A 27,128-nucleotide genomic window follows, 5' to 3' on the forward strand; every position below is an offset into this window, starting at 1 on the left:
TTTCAATGTTGCAAACCAGCACAAATAGAGTGCATACCACTGTGGTGGACGGCATATATTTGTGTTGTTTATATTGGGGGACTCTTCAAGGGGCTAGAAGAAGTGCTTTTTTATTCTAACTGTAATAAATGGGGTACACACAACCCACCTAAAACCAAGACAATCGTGTAAACCAAAAACTAAACAAACTTTGTGGGTGCCAAATCATCAGAAGGATGATTTTACATGCTGTTAGTTTCCCAAAAATACTGGTGCCCTAAGGTGTTTAGAAATGAAAGTTCTGGAAATAGGACCAACCCTCCTCATGTCATTGCCATGATTTTCCACTCTGAATAAACTGCAGATCAGCAATCCTTCCTTCCCAATGCTTGATGGTTAGCACCCCCCACCATGCCACTCTATGTCCCTGCAGCAGCCTCTTGGCTCACTGGCCTACTCCACTTATTCTGGCTCATTCTCACAACTAGGTTGTGATCCCTCAAGTAGATTCAACCCATGTACAGTACAGCCATGCCAAAAAAGGCTGTGAAAATGCAAATACTTTAAGTTTAAGGTTCTTTGTGTTTCCTGAATTGTCTCACACCTAAAGGGACCCTATTTGCATCCATATTGTACATATACTACATATTACCATGAAATGTAAGTTTGCATAAGGTTTTAAATGTTGCATTATGCTTTATTATGAAGTAAAATTTAAATGCCTAGTTCTTTTACGACCCATTTGGCAGTTTCCAAATCCTTGCAGTCACTCTGTCGCTCTTCTAAACAAAAGAATATTAATTTGACATAAACAAAATCACACACAAATCCTCAGCCATTACCATAAAGCAAGCACCGCTGTAGAGCTAAAAATAAAATTTGGCACTACTGCAGTTATTTCTTATTCCATAGGTTTTTTTCCACATTTAACATTTGCATTTCCCCTCTGCATAAACATTTTGTTTTCTTCTGGTTCTACAGTACAATAAGGCTTGAGTGACTCTGGCACCAGGTTTTGGATGTGTGCTGCTGAATCCACTGGTGTATGTTATCAGCAGGTAAACAAGCTTTCAAACAAAGCAATAATAGAACTGCAAGCAGTGAACAGGCTCATCTTGAAAACTATACAGCAGCGGAAGATCAAACCACATCTTACTGCACATGCACTCTTTTTAACAGTCCATGGATTATCTAATATGCAAAAACAAAGCTATTGCGCAAGTTGTACTTACAATTTAGACCTCATACTTCACTAATGAACAAAAATCATAATATTCAGATATTTATATACTTTCAATAAAAAAGTGACTGTCAAATATTTTATTTATTTGGTAATACACTAAGGAAAATGTATCTCATCAATTTTAAAAAATGTGTCCATCAGAATTGAGAGAATTTTCAACCTCTAGTTTCTGTGCTTCTGATTTAAAAATACTTTTAAGAAACTATTTACAGGTAAAGGTTATCTGATGCAGAAATAAAATAATGTTATTTTTGTAATGTATTGATATTTCTATGTCTGTTAAAGGTTCCTGTTAAAGGTCTATTTGTTAAAGGAGTTTCTAAATAATAAAACAGTGATACTCTTTCTTTCTGTTGTTAGAAGTACTTCTGGGAATTTTCCCCATCAGCTAAGGACAGATTGGATAGATTTTGTGAAAAATCCCAGTCCCTTGGAACCAGCAGGTTTTTTTGGTTACTGTGAAATCATTAATTTCTAAACACCTGGAACAAATGGTTTTAAATACAAATGGTGATTTATTCAATAGCATATTTCAGATGACCTCTAACCACATAGTTTATAAATAATTTGGGATAACTAAATACCAGTGCTCTGTAGTCATATACCCAGCCAAATATCCAATTAAGGATTCCTGACTTAATTGAAAAAACTGACTACCTACACTGATTAAAACATATCTGTAATCAGGGTTAGCCATTCTTGGGGTAAACTGCTGAAGACTTGCAATCTACATCTAAAGAACCTGCTTTACAATACTGGTATATAATTATAGTATATAACTATTAACAAGTAGTTTGAGCTGTGTCAGCGTGTGTAGGCTGCAAAGGAACAAGTAAAAGTTTATTCCATGCTGAAAATAGAAGAAAAGAAACACAAGGTTTCAGCTGTGGAACCTTCTTCAATACAGTTTAGAATTCAATATTGTTTCCATATATACCTTCTTCAACATAGTTTATAATTATTCACAATTATGTATGGTGGTTAAATTGAGCAGAATACAATTTCTGTCTCTTTGAAAAATGTAGGAAAAAATATTCCGATAAAAACTTTTCAAATATGTATTGCTGCTAGTCTGTATAATTTCTATTGGCCTCACTCCAAAATCATTATTTTCAGTTAATTATTAGGATTATTTCAAACAATATTATCATTGAGTATTCATATATAAATTGTACATTATTCAGTTAATTTCAGAGCATTTGTTTTATGTGTATAATACATTTTTACATATTTGGTTGAAAACTATTGACTGCCTTTGTAAAAATCAGCCATTGCTACCTACTGTTTAATTGACTGATCCATTGTAATTTCACTTTCACACAAAATGTTGTATTATATAAACTCAGAAACAAAAACCTTAAAATGCTAAAAAAAAAGTGATAATTTATTTCCATCTCAGCGCATTATCTTTTAAATTTAAACCAATTCAATAAAATATATGATGGTGCCAATTATAATAATTTTAAAAATGGAGGGTTTGCTGTATAATGTAAATATTAAAACATATAAAATCACATAATTATTTCATGTATGATTACACATTATGATAACAGAAATCAATAGAAATTCATATCATGGTGCTACGTCAGTTGCAATTTTTCATGGATGGAAATCAATACTTTATGTGGAAGAAAATTTTATGCCAGAATTACACAGAATTTCTATAGTTATAGAAAGCCAAGCAATTTCCTAACAAAGCTCAGTCTTACTGAAAATAGGACCAAAACTGGTAATACAAAGAAAGAAGCAGAAAAACAGAAGAACTATATCTTACAACAATTTAGAAAGAAAATGGTTCTTATTCACATTATTTCTTTTTTGGGAATGACAGTAGGTGGTACAGTATGCCTGGATTAATTAGTGTCCTGTGTTCTTAAAAATTACATCCCTGACATAAACATAACTAACAATTCTATGCAGGGCAAGTATTGAATGTTTATCTAATCAAATAAACAATCCCCAATCGAAAGTCCAAAAGGCTTAGAAATCGTGCCTGGAATTTCAACAGAAAGTCCATGGCTGCCTATGGCACTACAGAAAAGATGGAAAATATAATAGCTTTGCAGCTCTTCTTCAGTACTGGATTCCTCTTCGATAAACCAAAACGTGTCGAGCATTGCGCATTGAACACACTAAATGTAGGAATGCTTTTTGAGAAAAAGTTTCTTATATATAAATCTTTCAGCTTTCTTTTTTTAAAACTACTAGGCAGACCTTGATAGTTTTATTTAAGTGCAGTTTTAAAGTCCAAATCTTTCCTAAGTGCTAAGGTCCAGTCATCTCCTTAGCATTTACAGGTTAGAGGGCAGTCTAATTTGTGTCAAATTAAGGAGAGTTTAGGTAGTTCAGGTGGGTAGCTGCGTCAGCATGCGTAGGCTGCAAAGGAACAAGTAATAGGTTTATTCCATGCTGAAAAGAGAAGAAAGAAAACACTGTGTGGTGTTTTCTTTCTTTTCTTTTCAGCATGGAAAAAAAAACTATTACTTATTCCTAAGGAGAGCTTTTGTAAGGAAACTTATTTTCATGAAAAATACAGTATGTCCAATTATGAGTATATTAAAGAGCTCTACGCGTATGTCAGGAATTTAGAGGAGAAGTATGGTGTAATGAGTCAGACTTCAGAGTTCACTTCAATTTTATATAACAGGTTGTAAATACCAGTTTATGTGTTATTAGTATTTAAATTCTACTTAATCTCTATTACATATTTCCCACTTTGGTAACAATATTGTGCAAACGAATATTTAGCTTACCCTAAATCAAACCTAAATGTAATCTCTGGTCAAAAAAGCCTTTTCTTTACTCTTTTTGGTCATATAACCTTTCATCCATCACTAATGCTACAGAGACAAAATTAGGATAGCATAATGCTTAGCAACAGAATAAACAACAAACAGCATGTGAAGAATGCAGTAAAACAGAAAGGCGTGATGCGTGATGCAGAACTTGAAAAAGTATGTAGAGGAGCTTCAAGAAATGAGAACAAATACAACAAAGAGAAGGGAAATTAGTCTAAACCACATTTTTACTCAGCTGCAAAAATGTAGGATGTGCGATACTGTACGTATGTACGTATGTTAATCAAGACTTTGATTTGCTGAGAAATTTCAGGAGCTTGAAACAAAGAGCTATGACAACAGTAAGACTGAGCAGTAACCGGCACATTTTGGGGGGTCTAATTTTCTTCTGTGGCACACAAAACATCAAAATTAAAAATTAAACAAGTTCAGCTGCAATACAAACCAGATATTTTTGTCATTCAAGTGGTACAGTGAAGATATTTCACAGAATTTTTCAATTCATGACTGGTTTTTATAATTCTAGAATGTTGATCCATGCAAATATTGTTCTGGCTTGTAATGAAAGTACATGATTTTATCCACAACATAGCAAAAATTAAAGTTCTCATTTTAAAATATTTGTTCATTTGTGGCACACTGAATAAACAAAGAATCATATGGTCATTTACACTATGCTTACTTCTTTTACTACTTCAGATATTGTGTGGGTCACTGCTATTTCTAGATTCCTAAATAAATCATTCAGGGCAAACTATACAAGAAGGTAAAGAGGCCCTAGTTAATAAGGAAAGATTTAAATTAATTTTTCACAGAATTTAAGATTTACATGCACAAATGATTTTTCTACCTTTTTGTCCTGCTTCAAAACAACAGCTCTAATCCTACACTGACCTGAGAGTGTGTGTCATGAATATGCTGTAATCTGTTTCAACCTTAAAAAAATAAACAGGAGATACTAGGATTGTACGAGCAGTAAATCATAAAATATAATAAAATATGTATACTGTACCTCATGTATCTAAGAGGAAAATTTGTACACAATTTGAAGAAGGTTTGATACATCATTAACTCTGCTCTTAGTGCAATGAAAGTCATGACTCAAATCAACTGAATTTCAAAAAGCATACAGTATAAATAAAGCATACAAAAGCACATAAATGCTTTTCTTCTCACACCTTTTTCAAATTCTGTGCTTGCTATCTAAACAACTACATGGCTTCATCATTGAAAATACACTCTATTTTCTATCTGAGAAGAAGGATTGAAATTATTCTATGTGCCTGCATATTTTCATGAACAAATTATCAAAAATACAAAATACATCAATTGCTACAAACTTCACAAAGCTCAAGATCAATTACCCTGGCTTCTGAAATTGAATGTCACATCTTTATCATCATTGATCTTGAATTGTTTTCTGCAACAAAAGTTTAGGTATGCTCTAGAAATTATACCTCAAAGCTTTTCTTAGTATTTCTTATGATAATATTTATCTTTTTAATCCATATGCCTATTTTCAATAGCTTTTACTTCAAAATTATCAAGCGATACATCAGCAAGACAACAATTAATTTTAAATTACAAGAATAATCATTGTCATCATTATTTAAAACAAATATAAGGCTTTTCAATAATTCCCAAGCATAGACTGAGATTTAGATTTAGTGCCTTTCTTATGTATTTTCACTAACAAATCCAACTTAATGAGAAATTCATATAACCCTGTATCTAGTTGGAAGGTTGCCTGGTGTATACCATTTGACCACAGGTCGAGAATATTAAAATTCTCTGACAAAATTTGAAATGGTAACTGTCGACTCCAGTTCCCCTATAATGCTAAGATTTATTCTATAGTTTGTTTCAACACCTATTACTTGGGTCGCTCTTGAGAGGATACTGGTCTACAACCTGATGCTGAAGACGCCCTTTGTCTACTCTCTCTCAGTTACACTACAGGGAAACCAGCTCTTTACTGGGGTTGTTAATTTCCTTTAATTCCCAGTGAAGAATGTCGGAATCAGCAGTTCCTAGCACTTGGTGGGTTTGTTTCAGAGTCTATTTTTGTGTAGTAGATGAAGATCTTTCCATTTACCATTGCTCTTTTATTATAAGAATCTTGAGATATGTTGTAAAAACATGAGGATGCATTTATTTTAATAGTGTTGCTTTACATGTTGTCACAAAACATAGTAAATATTAAGAGACTCGATCTCCATCAGCACTAATGTCTACTCGTCCAATATCTAAGTGTGAAATATTTTTGTTGAACATTTCTAAAAAGTGAGCTTGCCTGTACAGCAATACTAATAAATAATAACCACAATGTATAACAAGTATTGTTATTTTAAGGGAGAATAATGTGGCTGAAATGTCAAGTTATTTTCACATTCAGCAAATTATTATTGAAATCATGGTTCAAGTCTTTCTGACCATTGCACATATAACTATTTGTACTCATAATAAGCCACAAAAATTCCAGATCTCAGGAAAATGTAAATAAGATATTTAAAGGGGTGCACATTTTTAAGAAGAAAGACAACAATGTCATATCATAATATACAGTTTTTTAACCCACTATAATCATAACTCTTGTATACAATGTATACAATTCTTTCACAACTTTAAAATACACAATTAAATGCATCTTATATTAATAAAACAGAATACCAGTTGTGCAAAATAAAATCCTAAAGCTTTTCTTTCTCTTTTTCTAATATTTTTGATGATTTACTGAAATAATTTGCAGAGTAATAACATTCCTTTTCAAGATTTCTCTAAGGACAAAGATAAGGTTTATGATCATATGTTATCATATGGTAATGCTGATAAAATTCATAATGTGAAAATAACTAGTGCTGTTATAGTGTGATTATTTGGTAAGTTATTTAATTAGGCAATGCATTCACCTTGATCAAATGGAATTGAAATACCTGATTGAGGACTGTGCTCGTAACCTCGATATTAACCTCATACAATATTAAACATAGCCCATTGTTTTAACTCAAGATTGGTTTAAATCTCCAGTTTATATTACAGTAATATAAACCATTTTGTAATTTCCACCAATAAACTGCCTCTGTCAGTGTTTATACATTTACATTTTAAAATAAATTTTAGTTACAAAGCATAAAGCTTTCACCTATAAATTATACTATAAATCTTATAAAAGTTGAAAGTTCTATAACGAAAAGAGAGAAGCCCCATCTAGTGGTGAAAAAATAAATAAATGCTTTGTTTTTAAATGTTTTACGCAAAATATCAGGTTATCATCCTCCCATTTTGTGTTTTTTGGATTATTTATACCTCTGCTTTAGTTCCACAAGACAACTAAAACAAACTAAATTTATGGCATCTGTCCAATTAGAACACAGATTCACAGGTGTTAATCATGTGTGCACTTCAGTGTGGCTACCTAAGGGGTGGAAAAACTGTATAAATTCAGTATTTAAAGAGAAAACATATGTGTTATCTTTGGGTAAAAGACAGAGGCTGTATAATTTATATTAATCAGGACAACTCACCAAATTAAGAGGTTTAAGGATCTTTTGCACTCATTTGGAATGCCAATTTGAGCTCTTTAAGTGTAAACATTACCAAACTCACTTGTGGATTGTTACCCACACATAATCAAAGGTTCTTAAAATATAGAGTGGCCAGGGTCTGATGGGCTTTGTGTTTTAGGAACATCAGCAGCACAAATATAGCAGTGAAGTCATGTGCCAGCTAAAACTTTCAGTGCTGGTGTCAGCAAGATACATATCTTTTGATCAAAGGTACACTATTTTAATACACTTATTTTATCAAAGGTAAGTCTCATTCAGGTACAGTGGACCTCACAATGACCAAATGGTGAATGACTCTGACAAGCCATCTAGAGCAAACCACTTACCTATGCCCTCTCATGAGGATATGACCACAGCAGTAAAGACAGGTTGATTAGCAATTGATGTATTCCATATGGGAATGATATATAAAGAAACAAAAAGTCATAAAATTATTAATATTTTTGTATACAGGACAATTATATATTGTGCAAGCTAAACATGGTTCTCTAAATCAGACTAAGCTACTGTACCTGTAACACACACTTACACAAATACCACTTCGGTAGCATTTTCTTACAAAACCATAGTGTTTTACTGGCCCCATTATCTTAAAAGATTTATGGGCATCAGGGATCAAGCAGGCATGGCAGGTTATGCTTAATAATGATAAATTAAAAACATCTGAAAAGTGGTTGGTTTACTCATGTGACTTTTGATTTGTTTTCATTTTTAATGCATTTGAACGGAGCTGACACTGAGTTGTTAACTACTCTCCTTCAATAAAAAAAACTGCTTTAAGGCAGTGCTTTAGTACACCATATGTTCCTTTTCCTGTCCCTAAGGATTAAGTTTCCCATTTCCCAAATCTATTATGTGATATATTACCCCATAAATCCTTGCATTATAAACATATCCTCTAATTGTTTACTTCGGACTTTCATTTAAAATCCATTAGGAACACAATTTTTTGTACCCTTGCCAAAATCTTAATCCGCCAGTGGTTTAAATGAATTCACTACTATAATAGAATAATATGTTGAAATACAGAATAGTCTTTCTACTTTCTGAATGGTATCATTTATACAGTACTTTGCCTAGTTGTTGGGTGAATCTTTGACAAATTTAAGTTGCAAGAACATAAACTAAATCCTAATATTCCTTATTACCTAAATGAACCACAAAATAAATGTGCAATATTACAGTAGGTGATATAAAGATAGGTGAGATGTAACTAATTTAAGATGAGAAATCTTTTAGCCACATTGGTAAACTGCAGAAAACCACAGGGGAAATACAGTATTACTATTTAAATAGAAGGAAGTAGATTGAAGCTGACATCATCATTATGAACAAAAACTCTTAAGAGAAAATATTTCCCATTTCTCTCACATAGGCAGTCAATGCAGTGTGTGTAAAACATTGATATGATACTTAATGCAACTGTTTCCTTATTTGTATTATGAAATAGGATGGCTTTGTGGCACAGTAGTTCATTCCTGATTCAATTCCTGATCTGGGGCACGATCTGAGTGGAGTTTGTATGTTCTCCCTTTGTTCACGTGGGTTTCCTATGGGTGCTCCAGTTTCTTCCCACACTCCAAAAACATACTGGCAGGTTCACTGGCTTCTGGGAAATTTTTAATTGGCTTTTATTGGCTTTCCTATTGACATTCTATCTAAACGTGTTCATGTCTGTGTCTGTATATGTCCTGTGATGGTCCGGGGTCCCACTCAGGGGCTTACACTCCTTTCACCTATTGCTTGCTGATAGGTTCTGCCTCTCCTGAGACTGAAATTATCTGAAATAGGAAATAAGTGCCACACTGACAATGTTTTTGCTCATTAAGTGCACTCACATCATATATCACAGAACAGAAAGCACATAAAGAAGTGACCAAAAGTATTGTAGGAGTGTGAAACAAACCTCTCTGCCAAACGTCCCTTGATAATCTCACTTCTTTCTAGAAATGTCAGGATAAGATCCTTGGACTAATTAACTACTATCACACAGGCTAAATGGGCCAAATGGAATCCTCATTTGTAGCCTTATTTGTGTTCTTACGTGACCTACTAAGGTTTGAAAAATGATTTTAGGAGCAAAAAACATCACAATGACATCACAGCTTCTTATGCTGTATTTAGCTTATACAGTGCCTTGCGAAAGTATTCGGCCCCCTTGAACTTTTCAACCTTTTGCCACATTTCAGGCTTCAAACATAAAGATATAAATTTTTTATTTTATGTGAAGAATCACCAACAAGTGGGACACAATTGTGAAGTGGAACGAAATCTATTGGATTTTTGAAACTTTTTTAACTAATAAAAAAATGAAAAGTGGGGCGTGCAAAATTATTCGGCCCCTTTACTTTCAGTGCAGCAAACTCACTCCAGAAGTTCAGCAAGGATCTCTGAATGATCCAATGTTGTCCTAAATGACTGATGGTGATAAATAGAATCCACCTGTGTGTAATCAAGTCTCTGTATAAATGCACCTGCTCTGTGATAGTCTCAAGGTTCTGTTGAAAGCGCAGAGAGCATCATGAAGACCAAGGAACACACCTGGCAGGTCCGTAATACTGTTGTGGAGAAGTTTAAAGCCGGATTTGGATACGAAAAGATTTCCCAAGCTTCAAACATCCCAAGGAGCACTGTGCAAGCGATCATCTTGAAATGGAAGGAGTATCAGACCACTGCAAATCTACCAAGACCTGGCCGTCCCTCTAAACTTTCAGCTCAGACAAGGAGAAGACTGATCAGAGATGCAGCCAAGAGGCCCATGATCACTCTGGATGAACTGCAGAGAACTACAGCTGAGGTGGGAGAGTCTGTCCATAGGACAACAATCAGTCTTACACTGCACAAATCTGGCCTTTATGGAAGAGTGGCAAGAAGAAAGCCATTTCTCAAAGATATCCATAAAAAGTCTCGTCTAAAGTTTGCCACAAGCCACCTGGGAGACACCCCAAACATGTGGAAGAAGGTGCTCTGGTCAGATGAAACCAAAATCGAACTTTTTGGCCACAATGCAAAACGATATGTTTGGCGTAAAAGCAACACAGTTCATCACCCTCAACACACCATCCCCACTGTCAAACATGGTGGTGGCAGCATCATGGTTTGGGCCTGCTTTTCTTCAGCAGGGACAGGGAAGATGGTTAAAATTGAGGGGAAGATGGATGCAGCCAAATACAGGACCATTCTGGATGAAAACCTGTTGGAGTCTGCAAAAGACCTGAAACTGGGACGGAGATTTATCTTCCAACAAGACAATGATCCCAAACATACAGCAAAATCTACAAAGGAATGGTTCACAAATAAACGTATCCAGGTGTTTGAATGGCCAAGTCAAAGTCCAGACCTGAATCCAATCGAGAATCTGTGGAAAGAGCTGAAAACTGCTGTTCACAAACGCTCTCCATCCAACCTCACTGAGCTCAAGCTGTTTTGCAAGGAAGAATGGGCAAGAATTTCAGTCTCTCGATGTGCAAAACTGATAGAGACATACCCCAAGCGACGTGCAGCTGTAATCGCAGCAAAAGGTGGCTCTACAAAGTATTAACGCAAGGGGGCCGAATAATTTTGCACGCCCCACTTTTCATTTTTTTATTAGTTAAAAAAGTTTCAAAAATCCAATAGATTTCGTTCCACTTCACAATTGTGTCCCACTTGTTGGTGATTCTTCACATAAAATAAAAAATTTATATCTTTATGTTTGAAGCCTGAAATGTGGCAAAAGGTTGAAAAGTTCAAGGGGGCCGAATACTTTCGCAAGGCACTGTATCTCTTAAGTGTTAAGCTTGTGTGAAGGTGTCTTAAAAGTTGGTTATGAAAAGAAGAGGTGCTTTCTGCCCACCACTGATAATTTTAGCAGCTAAATAATATGCAAAGGAACAAGCAATAGGTTTATTCCATGCTGAAAAGAGAAGAAAGAAAGCACAACATTTCGGCCATGGAGCTTTCTTAGGGTATAAGAAAGATAGGGCAGTCAGCAAAGATAATATAGCTTGGGAAAACAAAAGCCAGGAGAGAGGAGGAGGCGGGAGTGGCCAATCAAATGGTGTGAGGTCGAGAGAGATAAGGAGAGGTGGGAAACAAATGAATAGAGAGAATTAGAAGAAAAGTCTGCCATTGAGAGAAAGGGGAAGGTGTGAACCAAGTTTCAGGATGATTTTAGTTTCTGATGTCTTTCTGCTACAGGAGTTAAGAAACCCTACTTTGTGAATGCAGATGGAGAGATCAGTGTGATCATGGCCATCAGAGGTGAGATGAGAAACTATGGGCTTGGAGAAATCCTTAATCTTCACAGCCCTAACATGTTGTTATATAAAATGTAATGTAAAATTGGGATACCTGGGGATGCCCTATCTTTCTTACAGGTGAAGAAGGCTTCACAACCGAAACGTTGTGTTACCCTATGTTTCTTAGACACGGAGAATGCTACATAGTCGAAACAGTTGTGTTTTCCTTCTTCTCTTTTCAGTAGTAATAAAGTAGTAGTAAAGTAATAAATCTATTACTTGTTCCTTTGCTGCATGTGCATGCTGACGCAGCTAACCACCTGAACTAAATAATGTTTGATTTTTTATTCTGCTTTTCTAACAACATTTTCACAGAATATAAATTCACAAAAAGTAGATGTGAAGTACATGATGGGAAAAATGAAGATTATGATATGAAAGCTCATGTTAAAGTCGTCTCATCACACAATTCTTAGTTTCATGATTATCAATGAGGCATCACACTAGTTTACTGTAGTGTGATGTGATTTTATGTATTTAGCTTTATTTCATAGATGTTGTTATAAATAGAGGGCTAACAAAACGGAGAACTTGAGTGGGATAATCAATGACTGAAATAAATAATAACCCCCAAACCATTAAAGATATATCAAGAATATACCTGATGTTATAATAGATTAAGGCACCTGACCTCTTTATCCTTTGGCAAATGTTCTAGTGAAAGAGTAATAAATCAGAGGTAAACTAGGATAAAAAAAAATGTTAACAGTAACTAGATGATACGCAATGTTAAACATATACAGCATTAAGCATAATGTTATTTATAAGCAATGCATCTCAGAGGCCTACTGTATGTCCTGATGACCCAGAAAAAAAAACCTAGACTGCTAACTCAGTACTCAAAAATCTTATATAATGTCTGAACAGGCTGAAAAAGAGATGACCTTGTGTCCTAAATAAAAAAAGTATACAACCTAGAGCTACTGTAAATCTGAATGTTCCAAAGTCAATGGAAATCTCCCTGTTTTAAAAAATGCATCGCTAACCAGGAGAGAACTTCTCTAGCCTGGGGATTCCTCATGGATGGAATCTGACTTTCCTGAAGGTTCATATTTAGCTGGAATCTGTTTTATCCAAGGTCCTCTCACCTGGCAAGCTTCTTCTTTCTCTGTTTCCTTCCTCCAATCTCTCTATCCTGTCTCCCTGACTGACTCTCCTGTGTCTTTCTACCCCGTATTTCAGGATTTTTAATGTTTACTCTTATTATGATTAACCTGAGTAATTCCCCAGACGATCACCTTTGATCATTGTCTTTTAGGCCACCTATATCCTACTCATATTTCTTAGACCATGAGAAATGCAAAGGTTTCATTAATTATATTTGGTCATTCGTTAATTCATTTTTTACAATTGTGCCGCATCTATACCTCACAATGGTATAAGATAAAAAACCCATATGTAGGGTCTATGATCACCAGTAACACATAAGCTTTTCTATTTTATTAATATGACATTATTTAATAAGAGTTATTAAACGACTTTCAGATGATTTTTACTGTAAAATAGTTACCCTAATAATTTAAGGCAAATGTTATTGTAATATATGAATCCATGACTATTTTAAAACGATTCATTCGGTGTGTAAAGTATCTTCAATTAATGTGATGATGTCTTCATCTTTAAATAAGAGATAAGATGTACCAAGAAAAGAAGATGCTTGGATATCTTTTACATGAATTGAAGTTATATTTCCATGTATTATTGCCTATTTAGCACCTCTATCCATATACACAGGTTTTAATGACAATTGATAAAAACCCAGTGATTAAAAAGGATAGTGAGAGTGAACACAAGGTTGTTCAATCATATACTATAGCGATAAGAATTTTAAAATGTCTAAGGTCTAAGGTGATGCGGCCATCCATTCTCCAGAGCTTTTGTTACAAGCATGACAATTGTGGGTTTTTTTTGTGACTCAATCTGATTCAATGCTTCATGGAAAACAGCAAATGTGAGATTAACTGACCTTATTTTTGGTCTTCCCAAGAGTGGTTTTACATTTTGGAGTTTTGATCGGTGCCTTGGTTTTCACACCATACTTGTCTTTGAATCTCTTCATGCTGCCTTTTCCCATGGTTGCTGGGCAAAAAAAAATGGTGTCAGAAATGTTGAAAGTTAGTAATTTTACTTTCATATACTATACACAAATAAATTATTTCATAGAACAACTGATGTGAGGGTAAATCATAGAGATGTTACCTAAAATACCAAAAGAACTCATAGCTGTAAGAAAAGATGGAACCACACTCTACTGCTGCTTTGTTTACATGTTCTGTAATTGAGAGGGAAAAAAAACAGTATAAATATGAATGGTTACAGAAGAGGCCATTCGTCTAGTCTAATTGCTCAAAGGATCTCTCGCAGCTGCTACTTATGAAAAAAGACATTTTATTTTACTTTTTATGCTGTCACAAAGACTTAGACATTTATGTTGACATGAGATTTTAATTTTCTAGACACTGTGGGGAAGCAATAAAAGGAATATCTAATGTCAGACTATTAAGCAAAAAGTGTAAAAGTTATAATGGACTAGTAGGACATAATTTAGAGCTTTTATCTCATTTTTGGTTAAAAACTTACAAAAAGATAGTTGTGCTCAGAAAACAGTCCAAAGAAGAATTAACAGAACATTCCAGCATAAAAGAGCATCTGAGAGCCCAAAAGACCACCAAAAGTGATATTTCTGCTCTGAAATCTGTCCAGAGAAGAGCACATGACAGACTGAAGGAGCCATTTAAGTCTTGAGCAGAGAGGAGTATAAAGGAATCGGATTCAAGTTTTCAAACTCCTTAAAAACATTGACTGATGTCAAAGTAATGAAGGTCTTTAAAATAAACAATTAAAACACAAATCAGAAGACATTAGTGAAAAGTGCACGGAAAAATTAGGATAGAAAGACTTTTTAGACAAAAGCATTGTGGGTGTCTGGAATAAGTAGCCCAACTATCAAAGCTAATACCCTGATTGAGTTTTGGTCAAACTGCCTTTGACCAAAACAGCCTCATACCTACTGTAAAGCATGGTGGTGGAAGCATTATGCTGTGGGGCTGCTTTTCTGCCTAAGGGCCTGGCCAGCATGCCATCATAGAGTCAACCATGAATTCCACATTGCACCAGAGAGTACTTGAGGAGAATGTGAGGCCATCTGTCAAAAAGCTGAAGCTGAACCGTAAGTGGACCTTGCAACAAGACAATGACCCAAAACACTCAAGCAAATCCACAAAAGAATGGCTCAAAAAGAAGAAATGGAGGGAATGGCCAAGTCAAAGCCCAGATCTTAACCCCATAGAAATGCTGTGGGGGGGCAGTACATGCAAGAAAGCCCTCAAACATCATACAGTTGAAGGAGTTCTGTAAGGAGGAGAGGGCAAACATTTCTCCAAGTCGATGTAGGAGACTGATAGACAATTACAAGAAGTGATTTCTGCCAAAGGGGACAACACCAGCTATTGAAGCCAGGGGGTGTACTTATTTTTTCCACAACACACAATTGCATTTCTGACTTTTTTGTGTTGAATAAATGATTGCAAAGAATATTTGTCATTGTTATTTGTTAAATTAGACCAACTTTATCTATACATATTGATGAAATGAAGATCAAATATCCATACATGCAAATATGTTGAAAAACACACACCTATTCATACTTTTTCACAGCACTGTAGATACACGTATAAACTCAATGCATTTTAGATCTTAACTGTCATAAGAGTTTCTAAAGACACACAGTAAGATACAGATTTTACTAAGAGTTCAATAAATTCTACAAGATGGGATAGCATCCAAGAAAAGAAAGTAGTGATAAGAGGTGCACTTAAAGTATAATATCATATTGGTAGCATTAAAAGTATAGGTTTGAAGAAGCAACAAAGAATGAATGTGTCTTCTTTTTATGCACTGTATGGAAAAGAAAACTGTAGTGACCATAGTAGAAGCTGGAAGAATGGAGCAAGGTGTGGGTGCAACACAGAGTGAAATTGTGTTGGTTTCTGCACATGATCATCACACATAAACTGTATGAACCAGGGGTGTCATTCCATGACATGGCTGGTACTTGGGATGGGGAGTGGCAGGGCAAAGACTGTAATAAAGGGATTCCATCCTGTCCTGTAGCAACAAATTTAACAATAAACATACAGGCTAAGCAGCAGCCACTCCTTTTCTGTAGGTTGATTTTGTTTATATAGTCAAATACTATTCAACACAGAAAGGTAAAAGGCCAAAAACACAAAATGCAATAGTCGTATCCCAAAGCAAACCTACATAGCAATTCATACTTCTACCACTTTGGAAAACAACTGAAATCAAGGGAACTGCAAAACAAGACAAATGGACCCACCTGCTGTTTGTGTTATTTCTTGTCCTACCACCTACCTGTTTATATTACACTCCCCAAATATTTAGTGTTTCAGATAAGTATTTCCAAATAGTTTTTTTTTAACTTTTATTTACATTATTACATTGGGGAATGCATAACAGGTTTAGGGGTATATTTTGCCTTTGTATGACCTAATATACAATTCAGTTATACACCGTTTGTTTTTACTATAATGAAAACGTTGAAAATAAAAGTAAGCGAACTTGGCGACTGAAGGATAAACAACAGCGAAGCTTTTCAACAGTAAAGCTTCCTAGCATTCACTTTCAGAACACGTACTGGAGAAAAACGAAACGTTTCATGCTACCAAGCGAAAGGGAAAATGACGAGTTGATAGTCTACGTTCATATCTTCTTATAAGCAGCACTGCATTTCTTACCTCATCACCTACAGTACATGTGATCATTTTCTGAATATTAGTGGATTACGTTGTGAGAGGACCGTAGGTTCCTAATTAATCGCTGGTAAAATGCAAACAACTAAAATCTTTTATATATATATACATTGCTGGAGTTACTCATTGTACTTTTTTTAACCGTGTGGAAAAACGATTGACTTGACATTATACTTCTGTTTTCCAAATTCTGCTTTTTCCCGATCTCACGTAAATGTGATGTGAAACAATGCATCTTTATTTTTTGTTTCGTTTTTCATTTCCATTTCAACTAAAAAGTCATTGTAAAAGTTTTTTTGCCCATGTTAAGACGATAGCCAAATGAACCAAAGATCATTTGACCTTTACCGAAACACGTACTGTATCTACGATCTGCTTAAAATATTGCTCCATAAAAATTTGCCAGGCTTACGCATTAAACTGGGTAATACAGAATACTGCTGCTGAATAAACAACAGCCTAATCTAAATTTAAAAAAAGTATTTTTACATACACTGAGTATATGAAATTCGTAACTCCCATAGCAAACGATTCACTGTTTTATTTTTAAGTATTTGTTCCGTTGTCGCCGCCACCCGTAGAGTACCACAGATTTTCTGTCATACATTAGGAACATGAGTTTAATGAAAACGGTTGATATTCGGGCTGACTTGAAACATTTCTGTTACGGATATGTAAGGCAATAGAACCGGAATTGTGTCAGAAAACTATATTATAAACACAGATGTGAATATCTTGTACTGTATATATTAAAACGGAGAAAGAGGAAGAAAGGCATTATTTCAGGTGCGAATATAAAAAAAAACATTAGGCTTTAGCTCCTATTAGGCTTTAACGACTGGAAACGCGCACAACAGTGGTAAAACAGAAAGCATTCCTCAACCCCAGTTTAAATAAGACGTTAACAGCAAATAGATCAAAATAGTTATTTAAAACAAAAACCTTGGTTTGATGAGTACTGTCACTTGGTTTCTTAGAGGCTGTCTGTTCTAGCTTTGCTATTGTCTAACACAGCAGGTTAATCCCCAATTGATCATCTCTTCTCACCGAAATATGAGAATTACATTAAATTAGCCAAATAAATTCACATAGAAAGGATCTTACTTGTCTTACGTTGAAGAATTTGGTGTTCAGAGGGTGTGGCTTCTTTTACGGAAGAGAAATCGGTTCCATCAGCTATAAAATACAGTGTTTATCGAAAAGTTAACAAAACTTTTCACGACCACGTGACCTAAACTTTCCAAACTCAGCTACTCCACTTTCAGTTTGCTGTTTTGACTACGAGCCTTGCTGAAATACGTCCCTGTTTTCAAAACAAACAGTGAGGTTTTTTGTCTAACCATAATCTCCTATGTACAGGTACTTGCATTGAACAAAATAAGTAATTGCAAGTCATTTGTTTAAATTAATGCTTCTAAGTACAACGTTGAATCAGTTCTTCAAAAGAGCAAAATTGATACGTATTCAGTATAAAAGCGTTTGCTATTAATTCTATTAGAACATCTACAATAAAATCAAAGAGCATAATAAGTGTACAAGTGAACATATAAGTTACTTTTGTGAACATAATATCAAATGTCTATATTTACATTCTAGTGTGGTTATTAAAACATTTTAATAATATAACTAGTGGACTATGTTTAACTGTATTACAACTGAAATCTTTTTTTGTTGATGAAATTGCATTAGTGTCAAATGCATTTTGGCAGGTGGAAATTGGACATTTAATTCACTTTTTATAAAAACATTTTTTCTTTGTATTTCAGAATAGAATTGGTGCAGTTTACTGACTACCACCTGGAAAGATATTGTAAATGCACCTATATATTTGAAAGTAGTGGCTGCAAGTTTGCAAAATTAACTATTTCAAACTGAATTTCTTCATTTCAGGATTTTAGAAATTGGTTTAGACATTCAAAGTTAAAAGATCACAAAAAAGGTCTTCAGTACAACAGCACTCTAACTCCCAGAAGAATTTGCATTGTGGAAATTTGCATTGCTGCAAGATTAAATGGGTATTTGCATGTATGCTGTGTTTGGTTTTGTACAATAGGTTATACACATTCAGTATATTCTGTGGTAATTTACTATACTTGGCAATTTCTATTGGTGTTTTGTTAATTTTATGTGCTCCTTACTCTAAAATTTAGAGTAGAATCCCCTGAAATCATATTCCAAACACAGAAGGTTTTCAGGCCATCTACAATGTACATTTTCTGAAAGATTGAGTATTGTCATATACAAAAACCCTTGACATACATTATAATGTGATATTTGATTAGGTTTTTGAAGAATCCCCATTGTCCGTTTTAGGAAATCTTCTCAAGGTGCTACAGTATTTTAAGTGAATTCCTTTTCTCATGAGAATAAACAAACCTAACTTAGACTTACAGCTCAATTTCAAATATCATTAACTACCAAATGTTAGTCATGTGTGCTTTCGTGTGCAGGTGAAAAATATGACCACAACCTTTGCTTGGTAAATTTCTAAATACAATAGCTCAAACCTTGAGGTTTAAACATGTTTTGACTACAAATCATACAAATACTGTTGCAAACTAGAAAGGTCTGCTTAGAACAATTGTGAATCGGAATCACTATATTTGCCAAGTACGTTACATGTGCAAGGAATTTGATCTCATATCTTGGTGCAAAACATAGAATGATTCAATAATACTGTAACGCTTACGGCCGACAAGCACTGTGTGTAAGAGCCGGCATACCAGAGCAGGTGACGTCACCGCCTTCCCTGTGATAGCAGGACTACAGCTACTGGGCTGTAGGGAGATCTCTCTTTAGCTCACGGGGCTAGGTCGCTGCAGAGAGACGCGGAAGTCCCGGGTTCGAGCCCCGGACGGTGCAGGGGCCGACCAGATGCGGCAAGGGCGCCCGCCTGAGCCCCCGTTGCGTTACAATACATATAAACATTACATAAAGAACATGCACAGGTCCATGATTATATACACACAACATCCCATGTTCAGTATTTTGGTTAAGCTGGGTGACGGTCATGAAGAAGAAGCTGTTGATATGCCAGGAGGTTTTGGTTTTAATTGATTAGTAATGTCTCCCTGCAGCAAATTTTTAAAACAAATGGTGTCCTGGATAAGAGGAGTCATCGGCAGTCTTTTCTGCTCACATCTCTTGTCTGAGCTTATAAAGGTCTTCAATAGATGGCAGATGGCAGCCAATGATTCTCTCTGCACAGCAGACATTTGCAATTTGCTTCTAGATTCGACTGAAGTGTTGACAAACCAAACAGCTATAGAAGCTGTCAGAATGCTCTCGATAATGGCTTTATAAAACTGAATGAGAATGAGTTGGGAAAAGTTGAGATTTTTCAGTTAGTGCGGGAAATACAATCTCTGATGCATTTTCTTTGTGATGTTGATAACATTTGCATCCCCTTTGAGGGAGTTACAGATGGTTGTACTTAGAATCTTGAAAGACTCATACTCACAACAGCCACGCCATTTTCTAGGGGGTTGGAGTTTGGAGGGTTTCTACGAAAGTCAATTAACATTTTCACTGGTTTAAGACAGTTGGGTTTGAGGTTTTTATGATGCACAATGTCATCAGTTGATCCACTTCCCTTCTGTACCTGGCCTTGTCTCTATTGCTGATAAGACTAAGGTGGGGTCATCTGCAAACTTTAGACATTTCACAGAGGGTTCACTGGAGGTACAGTTGTTGGCATACAGGGAGTAAAATAATGGTGAGAGAACACAGCCTTCACTTACATGCTAATCTAGTGAATATACTATAGTTGGTAACCCTATTATCTGTGTGTATACAGTATGTCTATACTCCAGGCACACATGCAGTAACATATTCATTAAAGGGGAACTGCAATCCTATATTCTCAGACGGATTATTAAATCTAAACAATAAAATAATTGAATTGATGGTGTCATAAAATTTGATCAATTTGGAATTAAGTGTAAAATTGTGACCTTTGTGAAAGGTCGCTGTGTTGTCACTGCCAGACGAGAAATTGCTGGTCTGGCTACAGTGAAGAGCGAGAATTTACATGATTTGTGAAATGATGGGCCCTTTTTGTTCACTAGTTGCTGTAAGTGAATGAGAAACATTAATTATTATGAGTGTATTTTAGTTGGTTGACAGCTTGCTCATTTTTGCAAAACTTAAAAGTAACTAAAACATTTCATCTTGTATGTGTTAGTTTCATGAAAGTATTTGCTATTAATATAGTAGCAAAATTTGCATAATCTAAAGCATGTTTACAATGTTGTAAGTCTGCTTTTACTTCATCATAAGTTTTTTCTGCCTCGTTCTGAATTGCAGAAAATGATGGCAATATGGCACTCTGTGTACATTGAAACTGTGTCTCCTTTGTCAGTTTTTCAAGTTACTATGTGCTTGGTAGGTTCATTGTGGTTTAAAATGCTTCATCATTGCCGATTCATTATAACCCCAAAATGTAAAAATAGTGTTGCAGTTCCCCTTTAAGAGTGCATTGCCCTACATTGGAAATAAAATGGCAATGTCCTAGATCAGGTCTCCTAAAAAGGCAACCTTTCCAATACGTTCCATTGCTGTAATGAAAAGTGATACCACAACCTTCATTTTGATATTGATCCATCAAATTATCAATGAGGGGAGCTGTTTTTGCAAAATTATTCCATTCAGTGGGTGAAGAACTTATGAAATAGCGAAAGAAAAAAGTGCCTATTTAGCTCCTGGAAAAGGTAAACAGTCCCCAATCCATTATTACAAAGCTGATGAGGAAAGTTGTATACACATTATAGGTGTGCAAACTTAAAGAAAATTATATTCAGATAAAAAGCCTGGACTGCTTGATAAGCCCCAGGACTGTTGCTGAAAAAATATGCCCTAAATCCTATTTCTCATTCATCTCCTGTGACCTTATAGTGTAATTTGGAGACTGAAACCCACAATAACATACGTTAACAGATAAAATAAAAACATAAAAGAATCAATATGCTTTCCTTGTTCACGATACTACAGTACAAAGAGGTATATGTTAGCCCACATCCACAAAAACCTTGGTCAATCTGCCTGATACGTAATGAAACATAACACTTTGAGCTATGATCATATTCCCAGTCTCCAGAATGGTGTGCTTAATATGCTAGTGTTGATATACGAGTCATACTTGCACCATAATAGATATAAAATATTGTCGAGCTTGTACCCATCCCCTGGTGTGACTGACTCAAAGCAACCCAGTGGGGAGCTGTAAACACCAATACTGGGAGCCAGTCTATAGCATATGTTAAGTTGTAGTTGTTAAATTCAGTAGCAAGTGTCATGTTACACAATTTGTTTCTCAAGCCTGTCCTGCGAAAAAGAGATTGGACAAGCCACACTGTAATTCATGAAAAAGACCAAATGTGACAACAAATGTATGCCAAATGAGGAACATAAAGCAAAAATTGTTCAAATACCCCTAGCTCCACATGTTATTGGAGGCTTTGCTGAATACTGTTATGTTCCCTGCTGTGAAATGGGAAACTGAAGTTGGTGCAGTTCCCCTTACGCTACGGCACTACCGCTCTCTGGGCCTGATTAAAGCATTTTAAAAGTCTGTTTCCATCTGAAATGTGCCAGAACTGCAATATTAGCTAACATCACCAAAACAGTCTGACATCTAATGAAAATTAGAGTATTTTTAGTCTTTTTACAATTTTTGTTACTCTAAATAAGCACTTAACCAACTACACACATGCATATTATGTAGAGTTTAAGCAGAACCAGTTAAAATACAACCCATTTAATGGAGATTTTAATGAAAGTTCGGGAGGAATGAAAGCAGCCGAGCTCATTCGACACAGCCGCCGCAATTCCCGCTAATTCTGATGTAAAGCAACTGGTCTCCATATATATCAAACGTCACCCTCTCCTCTTCCTCGTTCGTTTTCTGCATCCCTCCTCCACCCCCTCTCCACCTTTGCAGCTGCCCAATTGGTCTCATGGGGGTCCTATCCTCCCCGTCCAACTGCCGGGAGGTCGGCCCTCAGCCAAGCGGGTTACGCCAAATCTCCACATCACAATAAACGATTCTAACTTCTCCCAAGCTTTCGGCTGCCGTCATTCCTCGTGAAATGTTTTATTGTTGTGTCTTAAATCTGCCTGGCATGCCTCACTGGAGTGAAGACAAATTCTAAGAGATCAGAGATCTTAGAGATCAGTGCTATTTAAGAGATCAAAGTTGACATTTAATTTTTGCCTGATTTAAAAAATAAAATTAGTAAAAAATGAAACAATTAACAACTAACTTTTTTACCTTATGAGTAATTAATACTGCTGACTTACTGAGACTTCCAAAAAGTTATTTTATTCATAATGAAACCTGCATGCTTTCATGAAGCAACATTTTACTTACTGCTTACTAGATTTTGCTTTTATCAAATATTTTTTTTCATAAGATTGTTTAATTAAGGGTCACCAGCTTCGATCTTCTGAAGCCCCAGTGCAGGCGGCTATACAGTGTACTGTATGTCTCTTCAAATCAACGGAGGGCAACTTCAGTCCTATGCTAAGCTATGCTGTAGGTTCCTTTTTTTGCTCTATCTCTAATCTTCATTACATAATTCAACTGATCATATGGTTAAGAATCCTAATCACCTTTTTTGGGGGTCTTTAAACTGTTGCTAATTGAAAGGCTTCTGAGAATCATACATGATTTTCATCCCTAACTTAAGTAATCGACAGCTTTAGTATGTCTAACTAAGTCTTAGCTGGGCCAATGTAACTCTGCTTCACAGGTATGAATCTGCTGATGATTAAAAGAAGCACAGAAAATGGTGGGCTTGTAGTCTTCAAGGAGTAGAGCAAGGAGTTTATTTATTATTCAATAAAGGAATTGTGAGCTTTCATGTAAAGAAAATAAAAAGAACAAGGCATTGCTGGTGCTTTTATGGAAAGCAACTCACAGAGGACACAATTAACTACATTAGAAATATAAATGTTAGTGTCAAATTAAACAGCTAGGATTGTTGGAGCCAACCTGGAATTTAAACCCCAAACCTTCTGGATACGAGGCTAAAAGCTCTAAACTATGCTCTACACTGCCATCTCAAGCCAGTTGGTGTCAGTATGTGTCTTTCTCACACATCTTAATGGGGACTTCCCATTAATTTACACGTATTTCCTGTTCAAATACTGAATAGTACTTACATAACATCACATAAACCATTGCATTCGGTTTCAACCCATCAAAAAACATCCAGCCAAAAAAAAAAGAATAATAAAATATTTTTTACACAGGATGCACATATCAAGGCAGCACACTCATGTTTTTTTTTTGTGAAGTAGTTTCTGCAGGGTTATTCAATTTTCTTAAAATATATTTTCAAATGTTCTCTTTTTCTCTGTACAAAGGGATAGTTACCAACATTTTTCAGTTTCTCAGGATTCATCAAGTCTGGTGCTATTCAACTCAGATGTTTTACCATTCCATATGCAACTTGATATGCATTGAAAATAGACCCAAAACATACATTTTGGGATTTTCAGATTTAATTTCTTAATCACATTTACATCAATGTATTTAAAAACAGGTATCTGCATTGTACTGTAGGTGACCCTACATCTTCTATTTATCAGGAGTTATTATCTTTGTGAGAATGCTTTCTCAGATATTTTTTATATATATGCCCACATGCACAAAATTAGGACAGAGCTCTTATTCTGGAGTCTGTAGCAAATTGTTCACTCAGAAAATGAGTATTTTTGAAACCTTTTTGGAATCGTTGTTAATCTGTCGTTATGAAGTTGTCTTTCAGCATCTGGATACAATGGGTAACACCTGGCCTGTGTCAACATTTACTACTTCAAAGCAAAGGGGTGTTTGCTGAGATGCAGAGGCCGGAGATGAGATTTGGTGATCAAAGCAGTCGTAATTTAACTTATTTCATTACGTTATGGGTAATGATTACAGTCCAGGAAGATAGTATAAAACAGGCAGGTAAAAAAGGGGGAAAAAAAGACAAGAGAAGGAGACAGGAGGACTGTCAGGGAAAGAAGGACAGGAACTCCTTGTCCAGATTTTCTAGAAAGATCAGACTGGAGTTAAGCATTTGAATCTTTTTAAGAGAGCTTGCTATTCTGTTGTTAGGAACACTAATTTCCTGTGTAAAGAATCCATTGATTAAAAACAGCCACTCCTGGTTTTTGGGAGCAGTTTTTAAAATAGGGAGATAGGTTCCCATTCATTTTGTTACATCCAGGTTTACAGAGATTTAACTGTAGGTCATATTTTGTTTGGTTTAGAAGGCAGCTTTATCTCCCATTTTGGCCTATATAGGCAGTGTGCAAGAGCTGAATACTTGGTAGCAGTGTGAGATTTTTCTTGGCAGTAATTTGTAAATATTGTAACTTGTATGGTGTATGTTTATCTTGTGTGTAGTTTCGTGTGTGTATTGTCATTATTAATAAGATATCTAATCAACTCAATATCAATTATATATTATCTACAGTATATATTAAATTCTCTTTTTGAAAAGCAATGGTGATATACTTAAGATGCTAGCATCTAAGGATTCGCATGAAATGTATCTGTCTTTCTCATCTGATATTAATGTTGTAATTTGTACACCTGATACACCTAATACACCACACACCTGAAGAAGGCTCCACAGCCGAAACATTGTGTTTCCTTTCTTCTCTTTTCAGCATGGAATAAACCTATTACTTGTTCCTTTGCAGCCTACACATGCTAACACAGCTACCCACCTGAACTATATTTAATCGTGGCATGTTTGGAAACTAAACAGCCTAATCTGAATATGTGTATTATATATCACTGATGCTGAAATATAGACTACACATTATAAGTGACATATATCTGTGATAAATAATACACATATTTAGAAATTACATTGAAAGTACAGGAAGAATGAACCAAGCAGCTTTGAATCCTGTATCATCATATGATATTTGCAATAATTGATTGCTAATTTATAATTTAGAAAAAAAAAGAATGAATTTGCAATACAAATATTTATGTGTCTCATTACAGTTGCTTCTACTCCTTTAGTACTGCTGTTCAACTCTGGTTTTATTTACACAAAACAGCTACAACTCACGTGCAAAACAGCCTGATCAGAAACAGCTGTTTGGCAATATAGGTGATATGTAAAGTGTGTCAGGAACAATATTCGGTTTGTAACATAAGAAATGTTACAAACAAAAGGAAGTCTCTCAGTCCATCTAGTTTGGTTGTTTTTCTTTCAGTAGCTACAGTAATTGATCCAAGGACTAAACATGAAGTTTCATGAAGGAAGTAGCAGCCATATCACCCTGCAACTCACAAATGGCAGCCTACTGAAGCTCAGCAGGTGTGAGCCTGGTAAGTACCTGGATGGGAGACCTCCTGGGAAAGCTAAGGTTGCTGCTGGAAGAGGTGTTAGTGGGGCCAGCAGGGGGCGCTCACCCTGCGGTCCATGTGGGTCCTAATGCCCCAGTATAGTGACGGGGACACTGTAAACAGGCCCTGTCCTTCAGATGAGATATAAAACCGAGGTCCTGACTCTCTGTGGTCATTAAAAATCCCAGGGTGTTTCTCGAAAAGAGTAGGGGTGTAACCCCGGCGTCCTGACCAAATTTCCCATTGGCCCTTACCAATCATGGCCTCCTAATAATCCCCCTCTATGACTTGGCTTCATTACTCTGCTCTCCTCCCCACTGATAGTGTGGTGAGCGTTCTGGTGCACTATGGCTGCCGTCGCATTATCCAGGTGGATGCTGCACACTGGTGTTGGTGGAGGGGAGTCCCCATTACCTGTAAAGCCCTTTGAGTGGAATGTCCAGGAAAGCGCTATATAAGTATAAGCAATTATTATTATTATTATTATTATTATTAAGGAAATCACAACATCAGCTTCAACAATGTGGATGGGCAGCTTGTTCCGTATTCACTTAACACTTTTTAAAGAAGTGACCGGGTTCATTTCTAAATGGACTTTAGAAAGCTTTGCTAGTTCATATTACAGTACAGATTCTGAAGAAGTCCATTGGATAGACTTTGTTAATGATTTTAAGGATTTTGAATACTTGTAATCAAGCCTCCTCACAGTCAACTACAGTATTTTCAAGACTAAAAAGTTTCAATACTTTTAGCCTTGAGCATTTGTTTGAGACCAGGAATAAACTGTATCTTGATGACCCTCTCTGAACTGAATTACTGAAAATTGTTTTCTTGTATGTCACCAGAATTGTATACAATATTAAAAATAACATCACACTGGAGCATTTTACAGCTTTAGAATAACATCACTTGAATTAAAATTGTTATTTACAATGCTTTTCACTATACAGTATTTCCAAACATTCTGTTTTTTTTATATTGCTTTCCCACGCTGGCTTGAAAATGAAAACAACATGCCAGAATAGACACCTACAGTAAGTCATTTTCTTATGTTGCCCTTTCAAACACAGAGTTTCACAGTTCAGATGTGTAGTTTACATCTTGTCTACCTGCAGCATTCTGCACTTGTCTGCACTGT

At 35.6% G+C, this 27,128-nt stretch overlaps 1 protein-coding gene across 1 annotated transcript in view; it reads right to left on the reverse strand.

The window, feature by feature from the left end:
* The window catches only part of st18 (ST18 C2H2C-type zinc finger transcription factor), a 135,051-nt gene extending 117,202 nt beyond the window's left edge, over positions 1–17,849 (reverse strand). Inside the window, exons 1-2 of the mRNA XM_015353792.2 lie at positions 17,743–17,849; positions 13,833–13,945 (exon numbers count right to left, since the gene is read on the reverse strand). Coding sequence (XP_015209278.1) covers positions 13,833–13,940 — 108 coding nt within the window. The 5' untranslated portion in view covers positions 13,941–13,945; positions 17,743–17,849. The remainder of the gene's footprint in view (positions 1–13,832; positions 13,946–17,742) is intronic.
* Between the last annotated feature and the right edge of the window lie 9,279 nt (positions 17,850–27,128).

The sequence above is a fragment of the Lepisosteus oculatus genome, chromosome 6, assembly GCF_040954835.1.
Source record: "Lepisosteus oculatus isolate fLepOcu1 chromosome 6, fLepOcu1.hap2, whole genome shotgun sequence".
Taxonomy (NCBI): Eukaryota; Metazoa; Chordata; class Actinopteri; order Semionotiformes; family Lepisosteidae; genus Lepisosteus; species Lepisosteus oculatus.